General features: G+C 47.0%; 2 protein-coding genes and 1 long non-coding RNA gene across 5 annotated transcripts in view; 2 read left to right on the top strand and 1 right to left on the bottom strand.

Annotated features, from left to right (window-relative positions):
- Nucleotides 1-9,729, top strand: part of DOCK3 (dedicator of cytokinesis 3) — a 188,185-nt gene extending 178,456 nt beyond the window's left edge. Inside the window, 4 exon segments of the mRNA XM_042018678.1 lie at nt 575-662; nt 3,969-4,091; nt 4,667-4,749; nt 5,235-9,729. Coding sequence (XP_041874612.1) covers nt 575-662; nt 3,969-4,091; nt 4,667-4,749; nt 5,235-5,741 — 801 coding nt within the window. The 3' untranslated portion in view covers nt 5,742-9,729.
- LOC121659952 overlaps nt 1-16,450 on the bottom strand; it is a 38,954-nt gene extending 22,504 nt beyond the window's left edge. Inside the window, exons 1-2 of one of the 3 annotated variants that reach the window (XR_006014513.1) lie at nt 13,669-13,951; nt 12,815-12,900 (exon numbers count right to left, since the gene is read on the bottom strand). This is a non-coding gene — a long non-coding RNA (uncharacterized LOC121659952). The other 2 variants (XR_006014514.1, XR_006014512.1) reach the window with 2 other exon arrangements.
- MANF (mesencephalic astrocyte derived neurotrophic factor) lies at nt 13,989-18,758 on the top strand. The gene is made up of 4 exons (XM_042018689.1): nt 13,989-14,150; nt 16,450-16,577; nt 17,344-17,485; nt 18,415-18,758. The coding sequence occupies exons 1-4, from the start codon at nt 14,063-14,065 to the stop codon at nt 18,597-18,599; spliced, it is 543 nt and encodes a 180-aa protein (XP_041874623.1). The 5' UTR covers nt 13,989-14,062; the 3' UTR covers nt 18,600-18,758.
- The last annotated feature ends 344 nt before the right edge of the window (nt 18,759-19,102 follow it).

Raw genomic sequence — 19,102 nt, 5'->3', positions numbered from 1 at the left:
CTAGCCTCCAAGTTGATTCTAAATAACTTCATGGTGATTTCCAGAGGTATCAAAAATGGTGAGAGGCTGAAATAATATACAGGGTCTCCAAAAATTCTGTGCCCTAGTTTCTCTGGACAAATTGAAAAGTGTGCCTACATGTAAGCATTTAAATCTTGCCCTGGCCTGCACTTTTGAAGGAAATCTCCTGATCATGCCCACTTACCACACTTCAGTTTGCATGGGAGAGCTGTCTCAAAGCATGCAAAGTCAACGATTCAACAAAACCACAGATAAGCTTCAGAGGGCAAACGATACATTCCAGCTGATAATGGGCACAAGGCCAGGCTAGAGCTAGTCTGAAATAACTCCTCCAGAAAGCAGGAATTGTGGGCCCTCAGCACTGTTACACCCTAGAGATCCACTCACATTGCACTGCAGTACCTGCCAATGTAGGCACAGCCTAAGGTTCCCAGGGAATCTTTAGTTTAGAAACTTCTTTGCTTATAAAAAAGAACAGAAAGTCCCCATGTTGCCCCAGCTGGTCTGTAACTTTTTTTTTTAACTCTTCTTTGCTGACTTTCTTCTGCCTTAGCCTCCAAATTTCCAGCGCGCCTTGATCCAGCAAATGATTGGACCATGTAAACCTTGCAGTGATCCCAACCTGTCTGTGGCTGAGAAAGGTACTCCTTTTCCTGTTCAGCATGCATGCTTGCTAAAATATTATTCCTCTGGTCATGCTACAGCAAGTAATGAATGGGCTTCTACATTTCCTGGGCGAGTGCATTTCTCTCACACTTTTCTAATTAACAATTTAATTAACTGGGCCTTCTGCCAACATACCGTCATTGTAGAGCCTTCACAGAAGGGTGGGCTTGCACAAACCACTCTATTTCAGAAAGCTTTCTAAGTTTAGCATTTTGCTATTGAAACAGTTCCTGCAGCCTTTGTCAAGCAAACTTGCAAAGCAGCAAATGAGAAGTTATCTAAGAAGAGCCCAAGACTTGGACCATATTTTTTATTAATGAGATATACTGGGTTTTAATACACATTTATTGATCAAAATACAAACATTCCTTGTAATCCCTCTCTGAGGTAGTTTTGTATTTGTTTATCATTAGGCATATATGCTTTTTTAACTCACTGCTTTGGAAAAAAACAGGCTCAGTCCCTGCAGGGGGAAAAAAAAAAAGCCTGAAAGAGGAGAAAGAACTTATTTGGTGTAAGAGAAAAAGAGCATCTTGTGAAAGAGGTGCCATGGACAAAGCGATGGGCTCAAAAATTATCTGAAAGGCAGCATTCTAAAAAAGCGGAAGAGTGCAAAATTCCTGAATCAAAAATCTGAGACAAGGAGGCTGCCTAAGCAAGCAACAGTCATGTATGGCTGGGGAAAAAAGGTATCTTAAAAGATTTTTAAGGCCAGGAAAGACCACTGCAACTCTCTAGTCTGACCTACATCATACACTCAGATGTTTATCTATCTTTTTGTTTCAGAAACTGTGCGAGAACTAAACTGTACCTTTAAAAAAAAAAATCCAAATTTTATTTTAGAATTTCTAATAAATCAGAATCCCCTACTTCAGCATGAGCGGTCCAGATTGAAACCAAACGCCAACATCCAGTTCTGAATAAATGGCAGAATGATGACTTGATGATAATAATGAGTGATGACAAGAGAGTTAAGACTAGGGGGTGAGGGATTAAGAGCTCCAGCTTAGCCATGTTAGTTTGAACCAAACATATGACAGAGATGGTGAGATCTTTGTACTGGATAGGAGGAAGATCTGGAAAAGGAAGGTAGATAAATATTTGTTGTCCATCTAGGAAAAATATTTTAATTTGTATTTGTGGGTGATATTATGCAGGAGTGTGGTATTCAGTGCCAAGAGATCAAAGACACAATCCCAGAGAACCCACAAAAGACACAGGTGATGTTCGGTTGGGATAGTGAGGCAGGAATCCAGCTCTTGTGCCTGGCTGGTGGCAAAAATGCAGTTACAGGTACTCTTGGCAGGCCCGGAACCCTCACCATTCTTTGAAGTCAGGATGCCATCTGCCTTGGATTTTGTTAGCACTCAGGGCCCTGACCTCCCCCACCCCCTCCTCGCTGTGTCAGAAGTTCCGCTCGGTAATTCCCAGTGACAGTGGTGACATCAGTTGCCTGGAGCAGAATGGTACAAATGCTGCTTCCCCGCTAATTAAACTTGGCCACCGAGCCACTGAATAGTCACAGAGAGAGACATGGGCTAAGTCAGAGCACTGGGAGCTCCCTGCTTAGGTTCTTCCCTGAAGCATTTTGTCTAAAACACTGGTTTTAACAGGCAGCAGCCACTCTTCAAAATCATCTGACCTTCTTCCAGCACTCCTAAATACTCAAAAGGCTGTGAATGAGGGAATACTGAGAAAGCATAAATGGATTTTTCACTGGGGTACCATGTGTTCTTCTTCACATTCTCATTCTACATCTCGGTGTTAAAAACAAACAAGCACAATAGTTTTACAGGCCAAGCAAATCAGGTTTTCTGTCCTTTTCACTTGATGCTGGGATATGGCAGGAGACATAAGCAAGGCTGGCACTGCTGTGCATCTTGTCCCTCTGTTTTAGCCCTTTGACATCAATTGCAGTAGTGCAAATTAGAGCAGTCTGGCCTGTGTACAGGGAAAATTAATCTGGAGCCACATTATATTTGGTTTGAACCTGTTCTCTGTCAAGATTCTTAGTGTCATCTTCACATGCCTTTCTCAGATTCTCAGGCTGAGAGTCTCTAAAAAAAACATTTACTTTTATATTTTATGGGGTTTGTTCTGTCTTACGAAGCTGTTACTTTGTGATCTTTTTTACTATAGGGAATTTTAGGCCTTGGGGAGCCTGTGCTCAAGCCAACTCATGAACTATGGAGACAAAAAAAAAAATAGAGAAACTTTTCAAAGTCATTTTAGAAAGAAATGCACCAAAAATGGCTGCAGGCATTTTAATTAAGGAGAAATCCTCTTCAGATGTCAAACTCCATGTTTATTTCTCCAGGCTTCCATTTTACAAACTGAAGATGGAAAAAGCTATTTTTATCTCGGTTTTCTTTGACAGGCTCAATTAATTACTTTTTTTTTTCCTTTCTTTTCTGAAGAAATTGCAGTTGCTTATTTGTTTTTAAGTAAATCCAATTATTGTATATCTCTTCTCAGAATAATCAAGTCATGTTTGGAAAGAAAGGTGCATTTTAATAATGTTCAAGGGTGACAGAATTCTCAAGATCTTTAAAAAGGTTCATGTTCATGTCAAGAAGCAGCTTTTATTTCTATGAAAAACCAAGTCCACAAAGATCATATTCACTCTCTGTTAAATGCAGCAAGTATTGCTCTCTCTATACTTCCTGATTCACAAAGACTTGATCTCTTCAGGAGACTTTGTAATACAAGGAGGCCAAACTGTTGCCTTTAAATGAGATCAAAGTTCTTGATCAACTCTGTAGCTTAGTAAATTGGAGCTCTGAAGTAATTTCTTTTGCAACAGACTGAGGTATAATTTCTGTCATGTCCTTTATTCAGTCCTCACTGAGCCTGTAGTGCAGCCGCAGGCCGTCCAGTTTCCAGAGGGTTTTGCCATGTTCCGTTGTCACCACTCCCCACCATGCAGGACAGCTCACACCTGAGATCCAGCCACCATTCCATTGGTGGGATTTCATTTTTACCTCCACACTGATTTGCAAAAAAACCTGCCAGAGTCCTACTCCTCTTCAGCTTTGCTAGAAATGAGCCCAGGGATGGAGGGGAGCTGGGCAGACTAACCCTGTGATCACCTAACACTTCCTTAACAAAGCATCTCTAAACACACTGTAGCCTAGTCGGTTCTTTTCTGTGCTTTCAATCCTGCCATTCACTGAGTCCCGGGAATCTGTCTCTCTGCTGCTGAAGAGCCCGCTGGAAAGCTGGTGCTGGCCCCACAGACTCCCTGTCCTGTTACCCGAGTTACATCTGTTTCAATCCTTCAGCTGTGCCAGCAGCACCCAGTAGCTGGAGCCTGGACAGCGGAAGCCGAGAGGCCCTGCCATTCCTGTCTGCCCACGCTGGGAGCATCCTGGCCCCACCAGTGCCTCCCCGAAGCCTGCCCCATGGTAAGGACATGCCCAGCAGGCCTGCTGCAAATGCCTGCAGTCACATACACACACAAATCCAGACCACCTAAAAGCTGACTTTACCTTTCCCCCCATCCTGTAAAAACAACCATAAACAAAAACCCCATAGTCTTTCCTGGTCTGCTAGGTCTTCAATTTTTTTTTTCCCCAAATCTTCAAACTCATGCAGTCCTTAAGCAGTGTCGACTTGTGTGTACTCTGGGACTAGAATTTAGTGTGAGAGTGCTGAAGCTTGACCTGGCTTCTTACCAATGACCAACTTCAGCAGTAATTTAAGCTTACAAAGCCATTAAATGAAACTTCCAATGTTCATTGTTCAAGAGCCTGTTGCCTTGCCATGAGATCCTTGATACTGGAGCAGTGAAAAATCTCTCTCTGCACTTAATTTCTCCTTAGCAGCCTGTGTGTGACAGATGCACTCCGCAGTATTCATCACACAGGCAGCCTAGGCTGGAGCATTTGGAGCTGTTATCTGGCATTACAGATCTAAACCCAGCTCTGGGGCTGCAATGAAGCAGCACAAGTCTGCATTTCTGACCCTTGTCTCATTCCAGGACACTACTCACTGCACTTTGATGCCTTCCACCACCAGCTCAGTGATGCTCCTCCGGCACTGCCCGCACGAACGTTGCGCAAGGTAATGGCAGGAGAGCAGAGAGGGATGTAGGACAACAATGGGCTCCTGAAAGGAATCCCTCCTTCTCTGCTCCCATCAAGCAGCTTCTGAATACAGAAACGCTATTTTTAACATGCTAGTAGTAACTTCCACATGAGAAAACCCACTGAAAGCTCTTAACCTATTCCACAGCTGAACGCTGTAGAAATAACTTATGGGTTGTAGGTCCTTCCCTTTTCCTGTTTTGTACCATATGCTGTGATTTCAGCACCCTGATCATCACCCCAGCTACTGTTTCTCTAACAGCTCTGGTGTTGTTGAGTGCACTTGTCTGCCCACAAGTGGTACTTCCATACATGTAAACCAATAATCCTTGACATTTTGAACACAAATGGAACAGCACCGTTGTTAACAACGCTGTCAAAAGCTGAAATGGGGATCAACACACAAGATGCAGCATTGCCTCCTTTGTCAATTTTAACCTCGTTTTGTTTCTCTCCAAACAGTCTCCTCTTCATCCTATCCCTGCATCGCCCACCAGTCCGCAGTCTGGTCTAGATGGCAGTAACTCCACTTTATCCGGCAGTGCCAGCAGTGGTGTCTCTTCCTTGAGCGAGAGCAATTTTGGACATTCTTCTGAACCACCTCCTCGCACAGACACCATGGATTCTGTGCCCAGCCAGGCTTGGAACACTGATGAAGATCTAGAGACACCCTACCTCCCTGTCAGGTACAGTCTCTCTGAGCCTGATGTCCTGGAGTCGCTCAAATCCCAGCCATGCCGAAGCCACTCTGCTCCATCTGGAGTCATTCCTCAGGACACCATGGACCCTCCTGCTTTACCCCCCAAACCTTACCACTCCCGGCTGCCAAACATGGAGAACGAGGAGGGGATGATAATTGAAGATGATGACAAACACCGCCCGTTGCATCGTAAAGTGTCCCAACCAGTGAGTGGTGGAAAGGAAGAGCAGGCCAGGGTGGCATGGGAGCACGGCATCAGTGAGCAGTAGGGACAGCTCCTGGTACACAGCTGGCATTGGCATTCCAGGTCTGGATATGACAGAGAGAGAGAGCAGGACTCGGAGAACAGCAAACCGATTTTCTACTGCCGCAAGGTTATGTCTGAAGCCCACAAAAGCAATTGGGCCAGCATGGCAGGTTGCTGCTTTCCTTTTTAATTTCTTTTTACACCTTTCCGTTATGTTTTTTAACTTTCTGTGCAGTGGACAGTTTATTCCTTCTGCAGTTTCTTAACCACATCATACGGCATACGAGCCATAGAGACTTGCAGAAGCTGAAAAATACAATTTTAAGTGGAGGGGGAAAAGGGGGGGAATGTGGCAAGTTGATTTTGGACCTGCTTTCCTCCCAGTTCTGAGACGCACATGAGTAGAAGCAGTTGCACTAGGGACATATTTCTTTGCTGTACAGAATTGAAAGCTCATTGCTGAAATCAGGGATTCTATGAACTGTCAGGCTGGAAGGTGCATGAGCTGCAGGCAGTGGAAAGATGGCAATTCTAAGAAGAAATTGGCTCTTTTGAGAGCAGGATTGTACATATCTGTGCAGTGATCTCCCTGCATTGGTTCATAGGTGCTGAGGCAATCTAACCAGTGCTGATGCACTGATCTCCAAGATATCATTTCCAACAAACTCTGCCTCCTTTGTTTTTTATGTACTGTTTCATTTCTTAAATTTTGCTTTCACTGGCTAAGCCAACCTGCTTTCTCATGGGAATCGTGTTATTCATCTGTGCTACAGAATGAGAGGAGGTTGGTAGCTACTGGAGCTATCACCTCATTGTAGGCCTTTCCCATGCCCAGCTTTGGGCAGGCTGTTGACACCAGCATTTCTATTCCAGATTAAAACAAAACCAACCAAATTGAGTTTCTCATGCCACAGGCTGGTTGATGACCCAGCCAGTAAAGAAAAGGTGGCTTAAATGCATCATATCCAACAATCCTTGCCTCAGGGCTGAACATCATAATTCTCACCAACTTCCATCACCCAGGAGCTGAGATTCATTCCCTGTTAACTCAATATCCTCAGTCCCTCCCAACAACTCACTGCAGCTGGTGTGCAGAAAGAATCTCCCGTCTCTCAGAGCAGACAGAAAACACCAGGGCTCGAGCAATGCCCGGTAGCAAGTGTACACCCCAGAGTCAGGGACCTTAAAGGCAACCTGTAAAGAGCAAGTGTTTGTTTCCTCTTTTGCTTCTTTAGAATGTATAGTAAGAGCTGCTGTTTCTCTCTTCTGTAAGGTTCGTTTCTTTTTCCTTTTCTCCTCAGGCAGCAATACAGCCTTTCCCCATCACATGTTTTTTTTTATTGATAAGCTCCAGAAAGGGCTGAAGAACACTGGGGGAACACCAAGCCACACCACACAAACCAGAACTGTGCAGAGCTGAAGACAGTACAAGTCTATGAAACAAAACATGCCTTTTAATCAGTACTTGCACAGTTCAGGAAAAAAAAAAATCCAGTTCTTTACAAAGAAAAGATCTTGGCTCTAAGAAACCTTTTATTCCTGTTTTCATACTTTTCAAGAAACTTTCAATCAAGATAGTATCAAGTATTTAATGTTTTTAGATGAACAAGCCACCTTCCTTTCCCTTACCACATCCACACACATTTTAGCCTTCCTTACAACCCTTTACCTGCAGACTGCAAAGCACACTCCATAGGATGGAAACAGCCCTCCCTCTTTTCCTACCACTGAAAAATCTGAAGCACATTCAAATAGGACCTCCACCATATAAATTAGTGCCAGAAACAAGAACAGCAGTGAACTGGCATCTTGAATTCTTGCTAAACTGCTCAGTTTCTCCTGCTAAAAAACAGCATAAAGAAGCAAAAAAGGATTATTTTAAATATTTTACAGGTCACCTTTAGCACTACCTCTAAATGCAGTGACTGGGCAGAGTACATGGCTTCTGAACTGGCTAAAGATGGTCTGCCTGTAAAAAGTCTGGACTCAGCAGTTGTATGAAGGGGACTTCAAGAGGATTTGTTTTCTTTCTCAAGCTCTAGCCCATGCAAAACTACTCAGTTAAGGATTTGTTTCTTAAATGGCCTATTTGGCTGGAACAAAGTCTCTCTTGCTTCCTCTATTTTGTTACTAACACAGGCTGCTTGTAATCATTATATCCTTCACAATTTAAACAATGATAATAAAATCTGGCCCATAGTGGATGTTTCATCTTTAGCAGGAAGGAGAGTTTTCCAATGCTAGGACAGTCATAAATGTTAACAAACCAAAGGTGGATCTCTGGTATAGAACAAATGTATGAAAACAACTGATGTTTTCAGTAAAGGTAAGTCAAGGTAATTCCTTAGAAAAGGGTGAAATGTTTTCACATATGCTATCCTCCAATCCCACTGAGACTCTTCCAGTGAAGTTCTTAGAAGAACTAAGTTTTAATTCCATCTCCCTTGCCCTGGTTTCCTTTTTTTTCCTGGCAGCAAGACTAAAGTAGTAAATGTAGTGACTTACCGAGCTTTCTTAATGTGAAAAACCAGCAGGTCTTGCAAATAAAACTTTGCAGAACTAAGAATGCAATTACCATGGGACTGAGTCCCAGGCAGCTGGAAAACCTGCCCACCAGAGCTCTAATCAGTCTCTGAAAATGCATCATCCTGCTCTGATTAGAGACCTGGCACAACAGTGGTGAGTCCAGCTGGGGAGTCTGGCATTCCTATGTATTTGGAATGGTTTGAAGATCAATCAGGTGATGTATACAAATACCTAATTTATGGCAGGTCCACATAAAGAAGGGTGGAATAAATTGCTGAATTTACCAAATTAAAGCCTCTCTGGAGTTAAATTTCTGTTATTGTTCTGATATCTACCAAGTATTCTGTCTCCCTTTTCAGTGTTTGCCTTAAAGGGGGCAGAAGATAGAAAGACTGTTATTAAGATTTTGTGAATCTTGGAACTAATATTGCCTGGAACTACTATTTCTCTGTAGGGTGTGAGGTGTCTTTTAGCATAGTACAACTCCAACGTCAAGCTCAGTCCTGGAGTAGGTGGAAGCAACAGCAGTTGTTGCACTTGCCCAACAGGATTTGAAGATTCCTTGTATAAACCACAGCAACAGGATGTTTTGAACAGGACCTTGACATTCTATACCTAACTCTAATTCAAACTTCAGTGTACTTGCCTTCATTGGGTTTTCTTTGCATAACGAAATAGCATGTGCATTCTTGAGAAAAATTGGTGGAATTCTGCTATAAATCTCTCCATCGTCAGTGTACCTGCTGCCCCATCTGAAACAAAATTGAGAAGGAGCTACAGTGGTAGAAGAAAAGCAATTAACACAAGTTCTCTGAATCCTACTTTTTTTTTTTCCAATAGTTGGGTTGGTTTTATTGCTGTATGCAAGACTCAGATCCTTTTTTGTCTTTTCCTCTGTTTGGTTTTTAGCTTACTTACCCTTTTTTAGGTAAGGGATATTGCATATCCCTTCTGTGGGAGTATCAGCCAAAACTGGGGAGGCTGGAGAGAGCAAGAGCCTTTGGGAAACAAATTATGTGATATTTAAAATTTCCTCTGATCATGCTTCTTTGTAAATACCCTCATTTGAATGCTGTGTATTTGTACAGGAAATTGAGCAAAAAATGTATAGATTGTGATGTCTGACTGGTATTCTGCCCTGTAAATGTGTTTTTAACCTCTGGCATTCTGTGCTTATTTAAAAAAAAAAAAAAGGCAAAAACCTCTAACCACTTCTCTTTTGTGTATTCATGTTTAAAATAAAATGAAAACAGCTATCTTATCTATAATGGAAATCAAATTCAAAAGGAAAAAATTAATTTGTACAAGTGTCCTGAAGGTACTTCATTGTATATATTGTGATAGCATGTTTCCAGAACCAACAAATAAGTGGTGTGAATTTTAGATATAAATATCTGCCGTTTGTTTTGGGTTCCTTTCCCTTACCCATTCACTCGACTGCTGTGATGTGGAATTAAAGATTAATACCTGATATTAAAACAGTACAGCTGTATGGTCATTGCTGTCCTCGAGGCAGGGCTGTCCTCAGGCTCTCCAAACCTTCACAAGAGACAAGGAACAGCCCTCACTTCCCACCTTTGTGTGGATGAGAAAAATGGGGGGGCAACCAAAAGGACTTCGTGTGTGAGGGAACAGCTTCCATGTTACTCTTTTAGCTGACAGTGTGTTATTTAATAACTTCTTGAAGCAAGCAGCAGGCACATCCCCCTCCTGGTCTGGTCAGGTAGATGGACATGGCACCTGCAACAGCCCCAGGCACATTTTTGGGGCAATACTTTCAGAGACAAAGGGAATGGGATTAGCTCTCCTCTAGGACCTCTGTGGAGTGGCTGTGTGCCACTTAGTTATCAGCTGAGGTTAAACCACCACTATCTCACTGCCTAAAAGATTGCTGCTCTTTTATTGCAATAGTACTTAAATACCAATCGTTTTAACAGAATACATGTGAAAGAATAGTAGTTGTGTAGGAACACAGGATTTGGGAATTCAGATGGTGACTTCTACATGCTCCTAATCTCAAATTTTCTTCCATTACCACTAATAAACCCAGTCATTGTACAGGAGGCAAAATAACTCATTTCATGTCTTGACAAACCAACAAGAAAACTTCTGAAACCTGTCTTAACAGACATTTAGCAGCAAGTCTGACTCTTCATCTCCAGGATGTACATGGACTGCCAAGGCAACCTTTGCACACACCACATAAAAATACTGAGAAGAGAAAATGTAACTTGGTAGTTCAGTGCCTCTAAAATATCAAAGTGTGACTTAGCTAAAATGTTCACCTGATGCCTGAAGAAGACTGTGTCAGTCATAGAACAGAATCATGGAATCATTCAGGTTGGAAAAGACCTCCAAGATCACCAAGTCCAACCTTCAACTAAATACCACTATGCCCTCTAAACCATATTTTGAAGTGCTATGTCCACTTGGTTTTTTAACATTTCCAGGGATGGTGACTCCACCATTTCCCTGGGCAAACCTGTTCCAGTGCTTAACCATCCTTTCAGTAAAGAATTTTTTCCTAATATCCAACCTGAACCTCCCCTGGCACAACTTGAGGCCATTTGCTCTTCTCCTGTAGCTTGTTCCCTGGGAGAAGAGGCCAACCCACACGTGGCTACCTGGCTTTCAGGTAGCTGTAAGACTCTGTTAAGACCTCCAGCCTAAACATCCTGGTACTCTCAGCCACTCCTCCTAGGACTTATGTTCCAGACCCTCTACCCTATCGTCAGTCAGACCCTTTGAGACTGTTCCTAAGCCAGCTTATTAAATCTTAGTTAAGTAAATATTTTTTATTCAGATAAAAACTATTTATTAACCGAGCACAAGAAATAAAAACTGTATTTTGGCGCAACTAAAGATGTGTGAAGCCCTCAGCTTTAAACAAGAGTTAAAAAAATACTCTAGTTTCTGTTAAAGGCAACAGAACAATTTTTTTCAGTGCAAGTCCAATACTTTATTTAAGCTGACACTAGTCAGATTGAAATCTAAATCCCATGTCCAAATACCTCTCCTTATCTAAATAAGAAAAGTTCAGCACAGTTTCAATATACGACCTGTCCGACTCAGTATGAATTTCATTGCAAAGCTGATAAGAGGAGAAATTAAACCTCTAGAAATGACTCTAACCTGGCTGATAAAAGATTCAGCCTTCTACAGCCTATGCATAAATATGCCTCCATTTGTAGATGATTCTTAACAAGCCATGGATACAGAGACACAGACAGTTCACAAGGCAGAGCTCCGAGCTCAGGCATCTTAAAAGAAGGTTCACACACCACTTTTCCATTTTGATGGGCTTTACTGTCAATCCCACATAAATTAAACCCAAATTTGGAGTAGTAGATCTATAACACTTCATCTTCTATTCAGCATTCATTCATAGCAGTACTGCATTACATTTTCCCAAACTGTTTCCCCTCCCCCCTGACAGAACCCACTTCTTTGTCCTCGCAGCCCAACACCTGAGGCTGAGCCCCTTCATCCCCCCCACTGCTGTAAGAGATTTGTGTTCTCAGACGGCAGAGCCAGCACAGCTCCAGCCCCCACAGCAGCCAGGAACGTCCTCTATTGACCTTCACTTCCCAACAACTCCAATCCCCACAGATCCACCAAGCCAAATTAACTCTCCTGCCCACTCAATTGGCTGACTAGCCCAGAGCAGAGAAGGCTCCAGGCAGACCTTAGAGCACCTCCAGTGCCCAAAGGGGCTCCAAGAGAGCGGGACAGGGACTTTGGACAAGGCCCTGGAGTGACAGAACATGAGGGAGTGGCTTCACACTGACAAAGACCAGGGTTAGACTGGATATTAGGAAGAAACAACAGTGAGGACCAGCACAAGCTGTCCATCACCCAGGTCTCAGACAGGACGAATCCCTAATGCTCCAGACAGAGCCTAGAGGGTAGAACGAACAGAGCCCCCAAAACCTCACCATGGATCAGAAAGAAGCACAAAGTAAAATGTGAGGAATCCACTCTAGCTGCTAAAACATAAGATATAAATAAAAAGAAGGAAAAAAAATCAATAGGAGTTCTTCCTCAGACCCATTTGAGGATCCCATATTGAAATACAGGGGCTCACTTCCCAATCCAAAACCAAATAAAATCACTCCTCTCCAGTTCCATAAAAATGTATAAAATTCCTGCTCTGTTTGAACATGTTTCATAACTGCACTATTTCGGTAGGTAAACTCTGTCCTTATCGTGACCCTCCTAAATTCTCCTAATTCTAAGTTTAAGCCCTATTTCCAACTAATTAAGAAGGCACTTCATGTCACAGTTCCTTTGGCCACTATCCTGATAAGAAACAAGGCCACTTTAAGCCACCACTTCTCTGCACAGCTAAGTGACTTTAGTGGGCAATCAACGTAAGCTTAGAAAAGCCAATAATCTTCATAAAATACTCTGATACTGAGTAATTCTGGGAATCATGACGGACTGACTTAATAATATTAGTACCGATCTTAATAAACACATAGAGATAACAAGCTCTAGAAATGTGCGAAACCACCTCTCCTAATAAACACATAATGTACTCTGGCAATTAGTGTCCTAATTACTGCTCACCTGCTGCGACCTTTACTGAATCAAGTGCTCCTCCTACCCACACTGACTGTGTCACCTCGTCAGGCTTATCACTTGCACCTGATGACCTGCAAGAAAATTCTGATTAGGCACTGCCCCACCAGGCTGCCTCAAGAGCCTGCCTGTGCAAAAGAGCCCACCGAGCTACATGGAGGCTCCTCTGCTGCAGTACAGGGCTGTGTGACTTTGCCTCTCCCTTCTTTTGCTGGAATGATATCCCAGGATATGCTAAAGTTATATGTAAAGCTGCACAAGGAGCTACGGGCAGATGTGTGCTCCTCTCCCAACTTCAAGGGGATTTCAGTTATGAACTCACAGTGTTGGGGATTGTTGAAGGCAGTTAACAGCACAAACTGTGAGGGCTTTTGGAACAGAAACATAAAATATTCTGAGTTGGAAAAGCCCCACAAGGATCACCAAAGTCCAACTCCTGGCCCTGGCACAGAACCCCAAGAATCCCCCCATGTCCCTGAACAAAACGTGATAGGCCGAGCAACTAGAATATTAAGTTGGAATTAAACAAACAAACAAATTCTTTCTGCAAAAACACCCACCCAAGAAGCCAGAAATAAGTGTACACAAGTTGCTATTTTGACCTCTCAGCTGTCCCACCTCAAAATATCCAGTCCTTGTACCTCACAGGCTGTACCCAGAGCCACCGGTGACGGGCGGCGCCCGTGCTGGCACTGAACCCGTCCCTGCCACTCCCACCCCTCACGGGACACACATCCCACAGGCCCAGGCGGCTCCTCTGCCCCGCCGACCTCCGGGGCACCCAAACACAACCCCACCGACTCCACGATACCCGGAGGTCTGGAGCGACCCCTCAGCCTCACCTCGCGCTGCCGGACACCGCCCCGCCACAGCCGGGAGAGGGGTGGGGGGCGGAGCCCGGGCCCAGGGCGGCCCCGCCCGCCCAGAGGTGTGAGGATCTGCCCCTTTCCAAGATGGCGCCCGCGGCGACGTCAGGGAGCGCGCGCGAGCGCCCTTCCCTTAACAAAGATGGCAGCGAAGGGGGGCGGGGACCCGCGGCGCGCGCCGGCGTTCCGCCGCCTCCCGCCAATCAGCGGCCGCCAACTCTCCCGTGGCGGTGGCGGCGCGGCCAATGGGAGCGGAGAGCGTGGCGGCCGGGCGGGGAGCGGGCCAATGGGGCGGCGGCGGCGGGGGCAGCCGGCGCGGGGCGGTGGTGCCGCTGGTGCCGGTGCGGCGGGCGCTGCCGGGCGAGGCGGGATGCGGGCGGCCCACGGGCTTTGCGCGGCGCTGGCCCTGCTCCTGCTGCCGGCCGGTGGCCGAGCGCTGCGCGACGGGGACTGCGAGGGTGAGTGCGGACGGGCCCGGCCCGCGGGCACGGCGGGGGGAGGCCGCTCCTCGCCGCCGTCTCCCGCAGTCTGGCCCGTCCGCCGGTCTGTGGGGCCGGGACGCGGAGCAGCCTTGGGGCTGTGACAGCCCCGAGTGACAGCCCGGCCGCCGGGGCTGGGCCGGGCCGGCGGGAGCGCTGCCTCCAGCGGCAGGAAAAGTCTCCCAAGTCTGGCCAAGTGCGGGCGGGCCGGGCCGGGCACCGATCGCAGACGGCCGGTGCCGGGGCGGTGCTCGGGGGTGTCCGGTGCCGGGGCGGTGCGCCGGGCAGCCCGTGGGGCAGGTGGGGCGGGGCTTCCAGCCGTGCCCCGCTCCCGGGACGGGATCTCCCTTCCGAGGGTCTTGTACTCTGTCGGGAAGTTGCCGGTCCCTCTCCACGGGGTCAGCGGTAGAGTACCAACGGGAAAGAGGAGCGACGACTCCGGGACACCGGACCGTCTCCAGGCCGGGAGATCAGCACTGTCGCATCTCGGCACTGGCGGGGCAGGGCTTCCCGCCGGCTGTCCCGGCCGGGTGACGGTGACCAGGGCAAAGGGAGCAGGAGAACGCGAGTGAGGTTACTCATCCGGACCTCGCCGGGACTTCCCCGTTAGTCATCACAGTATTTACGTTCACGGAGTGCTCGGAGTCCTCTCAGTGCGCACAGCCGGGAGCCGTGAGCAGCTGATCCAAATCAAGTCGGGCCCTTTGTGTACCACGGAAATACAAACGCCTCGGGGGTGGAACCTGTTGAGCTGTACAGCAAATTAAGCTGCTCTTGTGCAGCGAACTGAACAGGTTCCCCAAGTGAAGCAAGAGGAACTTGAGGTGGGGCTCTAGTAGCTGGTTGGGAGTTTGGGATACTAATATCCTTTCTCTACAGTAAGACAGAATGAGAGGAGGGAACTGAATAAATCAAAACTTCCAGCTGCTGTCCCAGCACTAGACTGGAACTTGTTTCTATCCTACTACGGCCATCAGTGTCACTGCCTGCAGCAAGATTTTTCTTCCCAAGGTTTTCACTTCCACGACAGCTTACAGTGGACATCAGTGTGTCTGTGACTGGGGACAGCTTGGTGGGAGGTAAATAAGGGTGCTGTATGCATACAAAAAATGTTTTCCAAAATGGCCCATCTTATAATTAGTTCTAGTTTTAATAGAAAGTTTCTGCTCAGTTCTGTGATGGCCATACTCCATTTCCTGTCCTGGCCAATCACTGTGCCATGCATTGTGTTCTGAGTTGAACACAAGTTGCTAATGACAATAATATTTGCCAGTCCCTTCCTGCTGGGGTAAACAAATCCCATAAAAGGCATAACTCACCTGTTCCCTAGAGGCAGAATGGTTCCTGGCACTTGTCTTGCACCAGGAAGGTATGAGAATCCCCAGCTGCTGAGCAGGAATTGGTGGGGCTGCAGAGTGCTCGGTCCAGGTGATGCTGATGTCCACAGATGAGTTGTGAGCAGCAGGACGACCAAAATCTGACACTCGGGGTGTCCCTCAGTCATCCCACAGGCTGTCTGCCCTCCTTCCCAGCCATACACGGGGCTGCTGCGCTTTGGAGCACGTGCAGAGCGACTGCTGCCAAGGGAAGGAGTGGTGACCAAGTTGTGCAGCCCTTCCCACAGGCAGGAACTTGGATCTGTCCTCTCAACTGCAGCTGCACTTGTGGGAGTGGTGTTATGTCTAAGACTCTTCCCTCTTTCCATCCGAAACGGCATCAGAAGCTTGTGGAAATGAAAAGAGAAAGGTGCCATGTGGACATAGCATGGGATCACATTTCTTTCTCTTGGAAGTAATTTCAGCTGGAGCAGCCTGGTAATCAGTGATACCCTGTTACTGAAGTCAGGACACAGGGAGCCTCAGAGGATTATGTACAGAGTTGGTTTTCTATCAGCACTGGGTTTGAACACCCGTGTTCTTATAAATTGCTTCCCAAAGCAGCAAGACAAATTTAAATTTACATTTTTGCATGGGCCTGGGTTTGAATCCATCATACGATCCTGTGCTCACTCAGGACAGTGCACAGAGGCCCCTGGACACTTCATGGATCTCATTTCTCAGATTGTCACAAACCCACCGAAAGTACCAGGGTGTGTTGTTGATTCATGTATTATGCTCTGAATGACTTTTTGAAACATGGGTGAAGTCATTGGCTGCTAATGCAGATTCAGGAAAGTTCTGTTATCCAAACCCCCTAATCCATTTCCCTACAAGTGTCCTCTAAGAGCTGCCATGAGATTACTGCTCTGGCTGATGACTCCGTCCATCTTCCCTTCCAGTGTGTGTCACATTCCTGGGAAGGTTCTACCAGAGTCTAAAGGACAACGACATTGAATTCACACCTTCCAGTATTGAAAAGGAGCTCTTGAAATCCTGCAAAGAAGCAAAGGGCAAAGAGAACCGCCTGGTAAGTAGGGGGAGTCAGTAATACTTGCCTCCTGCAAATGAGGGGAAACTGGCGCTTCTGAGTTTGTATGATATGGCTTCCCAGCAGGGGCTGTTTCTCCTGGCTCTGTGGCCACAGTTCGTCCTGTATTTTTTATAAGAGAGGACTTGAGGAGTTCAACCTCTTCACCTTAAAAAAAAAAAAGGTAAAAAAACACCATCCTGTCAACAGTGATTGGACTGGCTGGCCCTGTGTCTCACTGTTACTGAAGCGCTGGAGATTACAGAGCTTCTGTTTGCTGTAGGGCTTCCCTGTCCCTTAAGTGGTATTTGGGGTGCTGTATAAGCTGTTAAAATATTTATACTCTTTGGCTGTTTAGATGAAAACTACAGGAAAACCAATTTGCCCTAAATAAAACCAGAGGCAATTTGTGAATGAAGAGCCCCAAGGAAGAGAGCTACAGAAATACCATCTGACATGCAGAGGGGGAACACTCCAGAGAGTTTCTCTGAATGAAGAAGACTTTAGTCCTAATCCTGTTCAGTTTTTATAAAGTTAAGAAATGAGACCACCAGCCTCAGCAGCTGTAAAATCAATGCAATGGAAAACACCTGCTCACTATCCTGGGCTCAGTTAGGCTCCTTTTGCCTGGCTCTAGCAGTCCCTTGGGGAGGTTCTGTAACAGTAAACATCCAGCTGCAAAACCAGATGAGGACAGGGATGGAAAACTCTGCTTTTAGAAGCTTTTTTTCCATGCATCCCCACTTCACTCTTTTCTTCCCTCTAGTGCTATTACATTGGGGCCACAAGTGATGCAGCCACCAAAATCATTAACGAGGTATCAAAGCCCATGAGTCACCACATCCCTGTGGAAAAGATCTGTGAGAAGCTAAAGAAGAAAGACAGTCAGATCTGTGAACTAAAATACGGTGAGTTGCCTGCACAAGAGGAAATGCCCATGATTTGCTGGGGTGTGGATGACTGGGGGTGAAGCAACATCCTACAACTACTCAGTCCTGAGTTCTGTAGCGTAGTTAGGTTGCACAACTTGGGTTGCTCTCCATGAACATCCTAGAGAGTTTTATGGAGATGCTTAGGTAAGATTGTTGGCTGCTAACCCTTCTTGGCTTCTGCAGGGACTCTGATCAGCCCTGGAATAACTAACTCCCAGGTGTAGCAGCACTGCTGCGCTCACATTGCTGTTTGGAATGTCGTGTTTGGGAGGGTGTGTGGTACAGCCTGGGGCTCAGGCCCTTGGCTGAGCTCTGCAGTCCCAGCTGCTCTCCTGTTCCCAGCAGCAGGGTGATAAATGCTGCTTTCTCACCTCCTCTAGTCTCTCCTCAGAGCATTCCACTCTCTGTTTCTCATCGCCTTCCTTGAACTCTCATGTTCCTAGATGACTCCTCTACCTGAAAAGACTAATACAAAAAACAGGCATAGAAATGCCTCCTTCTGCTTTCCCTTATCACTGCCCTTACATCCCCTGGAGACCCCCCTTGGATTGCGGGTCTTTATACTTCTCATTTCTCCTACTAAGGCCATGTTGCTTCCTGAAAAGCTTTTTGTTGTTGTCACTTTCTTATCTTTCCCTTGAAATCACTCTGCTACATTTCTTTTATCCAGTGGAAGAGAAGTGTTGCTGGTCGTACAATAAGGGTCTTTCAGGGCTATTGTGGAACTCCTGCATCTAAACTGCAACCCACCTTTTTGTCTTCCAGTAGTTTTTAGCATTAAGAGCCTTATCGCTGTCCAAAACCTTACTTAGACGTTCCTTCCACCCCCGGCACCTCTCTCCCTCTTGGGTTTTGGCTTCCTCGCCCACCTGGTGTGTCTGAGCGCAGCTCTGCTCTCCCCGCAGACAAGCAGATCGACCTAAGCACCGCCGACCTGCGCAAGCTGCGTGTCAAGGAGCTGCGGCGGATCCTGGATGATTGGGGCGAGGTGTGCAAGGGCTGTGCCGAGAAGTCCGACTTCATCCGCAGGATCCACGAACTGATGCCCAAGTACGCGCCGAGGGCGGCCGGCGCCCGGGCAGACCTCTGAGGGCCGAGACCGGGGCGACCCTGGGGCGATGCCGGGGCTCTGAGGGGCGAGACCGGGGCTGCAAGGGGACTGTGAGGGGCGACCTCGAGGCTCTGTGGGGCGATCCCGGCCCCGCGCTTTGTACGGGACTTTCATTAAAGTTCGCCGGTGTGTACCGGGCGGAGCCGTGCCGTGTGACGTGATTACGGGACACACACACCCCGCACCTGCCGGGGCCCGACATTCCCCCGTCCTTCCCGCCCTCGCTCCATCCGCGGACCGGCACCGTGCGCGCTCCCTCAGCGCGCCGGGGGGGCGGGGCTTCGCCGCCCGCCCTGATTGGCCGCCCCGCTGTCGCGCGCGGTCGGCGGGAAGTGCTGCGTGACGTCACGGCCCCGTGACGCCGGCTTGCGGCGCGGCGCGCGCGGGGCGATGACGTAGGGCCCGCGCGGCGCGGCGGCCGGAGCCGCCTTCGCTCCCTTTTGTCCAAGATGGCGGCGGCCGCCGGAGGCGCCTCCTGAGCC

Source organism: Corvus kubaryi, unplaced genomic scaffold (assembly GCF_017639235.1).
Source record: "Corvus kubaryi isolate FWS band 111438036 unplaced genomic scaffold, C.kubaryi_AGA036_p1.0 124, whole genome shotgun sequence".
Taxonomy (NCBI): Eukaryota; Metazoa; Chordata; class Aves; order Passeriformes; family Corvidae; genus Corvus; species Corvus kubaryi.
This window is presented reverse-complemented; position numbering and strand designations above follow the sequence as displayed.